The sequence below is a fragment of the Lipotes vexillifer genome, unplaced genomic scaffold (assembly GCF_000442215.2).
Source record: "Lipotes vexillifer unplaced genomic scaffold, Lipotes_vexillifer_v1.1 scaffold584, whole genome shotgun sequence".
Lineage (NCBI taxonomy): Eukaryota > Metazoa > Chordata > Mammalia > Artiodactyla > Lipotidae > Lipotes > Lipotes vexillifer.
The window spans coordinates 2,209,041-2,215,041 of NW_006783036.1; the positions used below are offsets into that span (position 1 = coordinate 2,209,041).

At 64.3% G+C, this 6,001-nt stretch overlaps 1 protein-coding gene across 1 annotated transcript; it reads left to right on the forward strand.

The window, feature by feature from the left end:
* Positions 1 to 2,870, forward strand: ANKRD9 (ankyrin repeat domain 9). Its single transcript, XM_007455616.1, has 3 exons — positions 1 to 133; positions 1,111 to 1,185; positions 1,785 to 2,870. The coding sequence occupies exon 3, from the start codon at positions 1,832 to 1,834 to the stop codon at positions 2,774 to 2,776; it is 945 nt and encodes a 314-aa protein (XP_007455678.1). The 5' UTR covers positions 1 to 133; positions 1,111 to 1,185; positions 1,785 to 1,831; the 3' UTR covers positions 2,777 to 2,870.
* Positions 2,871 to 6,001: the final 3,131 nt, after the last annotated feature.

The window sequence follows — 6,001 nt, forward strand, 5'->3', positions numbered from 1 at the left end:
GGGCGGCGGCGGCACCCTCCCGTCCGTCTGTCCTGGGAGCTTCGCCTGCGCGCCGACCCGCGGGGGGCCAGCAAGCTTTCCGGCCCGCAGCGGGGGCGGGGACGCCAGGCCAGCGGCCCCTCCGAACCCCACGGTGAGTCCCCCTTCCTCGGCCGGCTCGGCGTGTAGCCGCCGCCCCCCTCATCCCCCCCAGACACACGCGCACGCAGGTGCAGCCTTCGCTGCGCCGGCTACCCGCCCGCAGACACTCTGGCCTCGACCCGCGACCCGCGGCCACCCGGGGTCCGGCCGTGCCGCCAGTAGGGGGCGGGGAGGAACTGGAGGGCGGCCCTGGGCGCGCGGCCTTGCCCTCGGTGGCCCAACCCCCTATTCACTGAGCCGCGACCGTGACTCGCTGCCCGGTGACGTGGGGCGGCTCAACTTTACGTAACCTGCCCCGCTCCCAGTGTCCACACAGGGTACAACCGGGGCGCGGAGACCCAGGTGTGGGGGGGGTGCTCCAGTTACGGTGTCCCCAAAAGGGTGCTGTGGCTCCAGCCCCCAACCCCTGTGCCCTTCTCTGTAACTTAGTTACCCAGTGTGTGTGGACGCAGCTTATCCGCTGACCCAGGTCCCTTGTGACCAAGGGCTTACCCTTGAGAAAACGCAGTGGGGAGCTTGGGCCAGGGCCAGGGGTTGGAGGTCAGGGCTCAGGTTGGCGCAGGGGGCTCAGAGGGCAAGGTTAGGGCTCAAGCTGGGCTCCCTGTGGGTTGGGGGTCCCCCCCCCCCCACTTCTGGAATGAGCCCGATATAGGAGTTAAGAGATCTGGGTTCCAGGCCTGTCTCTACCATGACTTGCCGACTGACCTTGGACAAGTTTGTCCCTTACTGGAAAATGGGATGACAGTACCTGCTTTTTCTAGTCGTTGGGAAGACTCAGGGAACTAGCAGACCTGGAGGGATTTACAGACTGTGAAGAGTGTACACGCCAGTTTCTAGGTTGAGTTCATCCTCTTGCCTCCTCCCAGGAGCTAGGGGCGGTGACATCCAGTAAACAGCATGTTTGGGTGGAAGGCTAGAGGCCCCCACTTCCTGCTATGGCTCACAGACTGCCTTCCCTCTTTCTTACAGATGAGGAAGCTGAGGCTCAGGCAACAGTAATACACCCGCCTACACAGAACTAGGTAATCGCGGTGCGCTAGCCAGGTAGGTCTGAGTCTAGAGCTCTGACCCTGCCTGGCCTGGGGTAGGGACCGCGACCGCAGTCGGGGGTCAGACGACAGGGTCAAGGCTAGATGGGGCTGGGGATAGGGAGCTTGGGCTACAGAAAAGATTTGGCTCAGCTTGAGATGTGGGATGCAGCTTTCCTAGTCCCCTACCTGGCTTTTCCCTTGATTGGAGTTGGATGCAGCTACCACAGGTGGGAGCAGGAACTCTTCCAGTGGGTCCCTGGGCTGGACGGGGTGTGGGGTTTCTGGGTGGCCTTGACGGTAGCTGGGGCTGTGAGGACAGGGACAGGGAAGGGCATCTTTAGCAGAGGTACCGGAGAACAAGACAGTTTTGGGGAGGGCGACCTAGGCGCAGCTAGATCAAGGATGTGGGAGGTGGTTCAGGGCCTAGGAGAGAAGGGAAGCTGTGAGGAGTGACTGGGAGGGCCGGTCGGAGGCTGGGGGCAGGTACGAGAGAGGCCCGGACAGGTGGGGCTGTGTGAGGATTGGACGGGAGACCCCTCTCCGCCCGGATCCTCAACCTTCAACCCTCAACCCTCAACCCTCACCCCTCACTGCGCTTCCCTCTGCCCGCAGGTGGTCGGCCCCAGGCCCATGCCGTGAGACCGGGAGGCGCCGCCAGCATGCCGTGGGACGCGCGGCGGCCTGGGGGCGGCGCGGACGGCGGGCCTGAGGGCGCGGGCGCAGCGCGCTCACGGGCGCAGAAGCAGTGCCGCAAGTCGTCGTTCGCTTTCTACCAGGCCGTTCGCGACCTGCTGCCCGTGTGGCTGCTAGAGGACATGCGCGCCAGCGAGGCCTTCCACTGGGACGAGCGTGGGCGCGCCGCCGCCTACTCGCCTTCGGAGGCGCTGCTCTACGCCCTCGTGCACGACCACCAGGCGTATGCGCACTACCTGCTGGCCACGTTCCCGCGGTGCGCGCTCGCGCCGCCCAGCGCCGGCTTCCGCTGCTGCGCGGCACCCGGGCCGCACGTGGCGCTGGCCGTGCGCTACAACCGCGTGGGCATCCTGCGCCGCATCCTGCGCACAGTGCGCGACTTCCCGGCCGAGGAGCGCGCACGCCTGCTCGACCGGCGAGGCTGTAGCCGCGTGGAGGGCGGCGGCACGTCGCTGCACGTGGCCTGCGAGCTGGCGCGCCCCGAGTGCCTCTTCCTGCTGCTCGGCCACGGCGCCTCGCCCGGCCTGCGCGACGGCGGCGGCCTCACGCCGCTCGAGCTGCTGCTGCGTCAGCTGGGCCGTGATGCCGGGGCCGCCCCCACCGTCGGGGCGCCTGCGCCCGGGGAGCCGCGCCAGCGCCGCCTGTTGCTGCTGGACTTACTGGCGCTGTACACGCCCGCAGACGCCGCCAGCCCGGCCCGCCGCGAGCTGCTGGGCGACCGGCCGCGCTGGCAACGGCTGCTGGGCGAGGACAAGTTCCAGTGGCTGGCGGGCCTGGCGCCACCCTCGTTCTTCGCGCGTGCCATGCAGGTGCTGGTCACCACCATCTCGCCCGGCCGCTTCCCCGAGGCGCTGGACGAGCTGCCGCTGCTGCCCTTCCTACAGCCGCTGGACCTCACGGGCAAGGGCTAGACCGCGGGGGCACCCCGGGTGCTGGATTTTTGGAGAATACTATTTTTCAGAGCGTTGTACCCGGCACTTTACATATATTGTTCTCTGGACAGCAGAATCTCTGCTTTGTCTGTAGCGTGCTTTGGGGGCTGGGCCAGGACGGGCAGGCGGACCCGGACCTGCAGGTCTTTTGGATCCGGCCGTGCTCAGCTCCCCACCTCCCTGCGTGGAGCTGGGCTACGGGGTCAGGCAACGCCTGAGAGCCGGGCCCTGCCCTCAGCTCACTACCCAGACCCTGAGGAGCGGCCTCCCATCTTGATTTAGAGCCTCTGGGAAGGTGTCCCAGAGGGAGAGACAGCTGAGCTGGGCAGGTGCAGGGGGGTGGACTGACGTGTCCAGGCAGGGGGACGGCGTGTGCAAAGGCCTGGAGGCCGAGGGAACCGCCCGTGGGTGCTGGGTGGAGGTTCTCTGCCCGGTCAGCAGGTGGGGCCTCAACCACTCCCCTGTGGGGCTGGGCCTCAGGTCCCGGGCTCTGGAGGGCAGGACCCAGGCTGTGCCTCCTGTTTGCCTCCGTGCTGTACTGGCCACCTGCCTCCTCCTTGGCTGTCACTGGGACCACCCCCTCCCCACAGAAGCCCAGGCCTGGACTTGTCGCAGTCGCCCCTTTGGCTCTCCTCTCTGGCGACTAGCAGGTACCTAATCCTGGGGCTCCTGACGGGGGTGGCTGCGTCACCCTGTGGGCGGGCCCTCCAGCCTCTGCCAGTAGACCTGGTTTCTGCAGGAAGGGTTTGAAGATGGAGACTGGTTGACCCTTCAGGACAGAGGGACCCTGGCTGAGAAGCTGGGTCCGTGCCCCGAGGAGCCTTGGGATCAGGAATGGCCAGGCTATCCTGCCCGGGAATTCTGCTGGGCCGTGAAATTCAACCTGTGCCGGCATGGGCTGGAGGGCCACGATGTTCTGCCAGGAGCAGAGGGCTAACGATCTGCCCGATGAACAGTGACCGCCTGGCTGGGGGCACCCACCGCCCACTCTGCCCCCAGTGTCCCCGAGGGGGGCATGCCTGGGGGCCGAAGGGGTTTTGGGTGGTGGTGGCAGAGTCCAGGGTGGTGGGCTGTCAGAGGGGGGCTGTGGAAGGGGCCTGGGCAGCGGGAAGCTCTGCCAGGGGGCCTGGTTCTGGTCTGCACCTGCCACCCACTCTGAGGGTGACCTTGGATAAACCCCTGCCTTGGGCTTCAGTGTCCCCAACTGTTTACAAAGGGGTTTTGGAGCATCTCCAAGCTCCCTACCTGCCCTGGAAAGGCTGTGACCCCCGTTGCTGGGGAGCGTGGGGTGGGTGGGCACACAGCCCTGGTGGGGAGGAGGGGGGGGGATGGAGGGGTATACGGCCCGGTGCTGATCCTAGGTTCTGGGTGGGAGCGAGGGCTTCTCCCCTCCTGCTGTGTGTCCTGGCCCAGTTAAATAGCCTTTCTGAACCTTGACACTTGGTGGCAGTGGATACTAGCATCTCTAGCTTAAAACTTGGGACATCAGGAGTCCCCTGGTTCTTAACCGGGGATGCGTTGCTGGAGGAGGGTGCATTCCTTTGGAGGAGGTGGAAAGGGCAGACCAGAGCAACAGGTCTCCGTGGCTTCTGGGCTTTGGGCTTAGGGAGATGTTGGGAACTCTTGGCGCCCTCGTGCCCAAGCAGCTTCTGCCTGGAAAGAACCTGGGCACCTGACGGGGGACCTGGGCGTGCGGACTTCCCCTCATGTGTCCCAGGTCCCAGCTCTGTCCTCTGTGGGGGTCAGCCCTCCTGGCCCAAGGCCCAGAGCTAGGCCCCCATCCGCTTCCCTGCTAGACCTACAGCTGCCCCTTTGGTGATGAACTCCTTTGAGCCCCCTGGGCTGGGGATGGGGCGATGCAAGGTTGGGGGAGGCTCCCTGGTGGGGACCCCACAGAACCCATTGTCCGGGGAGCAGGAGGTAGCCCCTGGGCTGGTCCTGGCACGCAGGGCAGGATCCAGGCAGGAGTAGTTGTGGGCACCACAGCAGGGGGTCCAGCCCCGGAGCACAGCCTCATAGCTTAGAGGGGTGCAGGGCAGGATGGCAGTGGGGGGCGTCAGCCCCGGGTGTCCTGGCCGCCGCTGGGTGGGACAGGGAGCCACAGGGAAGGCTGAGGAAGCCTTGTGGCAGCAGAGCGGGGCCTGATTCCTGGCACAGCTCCCACTGAGTCCCACTGGGGACGCCTGGCTCAGGGCACCCCAGGCGTCCGTGGGAGCAGAGAACCCAGAGCAACAGTGCAGGGCGGAGAAGCCTCAGGGTTATCTGGCCGCTGCTGCCGGCCGAGTGAGGGCGGGCCGGGCTGGCGGGCCTCAGCACTGGCCTTATCACTCCCCTGGGCCCTCCAGCACCCTGTCACCACTGTTAGCCTGGCGATGAGCAGGGAGGCCTGGGGAGGGCCAGAGTCAGCCAGGAGACTCAGTTCTTGGCTGTTGGCAGGTGGCCTTGATGGCTTCTCAAAGGCAATGGCTCTGCCTGGGGCAAGGCCCACATGTCTGGGGCAAAGCACCTTGGTTCGTTTGTTCACTTCCTTCATTCCATGAACCTTGTCTAAGGAAAACCCCACTCCTGCCAGTACTGCCCCTGCCATGCCCACCCAGGGGCCCAGTGAACTTCCAACTCCGGAGAGCTTGGGGGCCAGAATCCCTGCACCCCAGACACCTGTCGGGGGAGGACAGAGAAGGCTGGGCTGCTCGTCCCCAAGGTACTGTGATTCTGTGCCTGGAGCCCGAAAGGGACACACAGTCCTGTGACGGCCTGTGGCCACAAGGCCCCTGCTCTGCCCCCACTTTGGTTGTGTTGTGTGCTAACTTACCCCATTACTACCTCGATATTCCCACTGATTTCCTTTCCTGTCAATTTCTTCAACTTTAAAATACTGTATTGAGAGCAGTTTCCTAAGTTACCTGAAATCCTGTTCAGAACAAGGGTGCTTCCTGAAGTTGGGATGGAGGGGAAACAGGCACGGTTGGGGAAGGCTTCTGCTCCAGAAGTGTATGGATGTGAAGCAGCCCTGCTCCACGGTGACTGGTTTTGTCCTGCTAGTTTAAAATTGAGGCATACTTGACATAATAAATGCACAGACTTTAAGTGTGTGGTTTGAGGGGTCATGACCAATGTCTACACACGTGTAACCATCCCAACCAAGGCAGAGGTTGAAGATAAGAGATTTCTATCCTTAGTGATTTTTTTTTTTTTTTTTTTTGG

Excerpts from the sequence above, each read along its gene's own strand:
- ANKRD9 (XM_007455616.1), top strand. The coding sequence starts at position 1,832 with ATGCCGTGGGACGCGCGGCGGCCTGGGGGCGGCGCGGACGGCGGGCCT.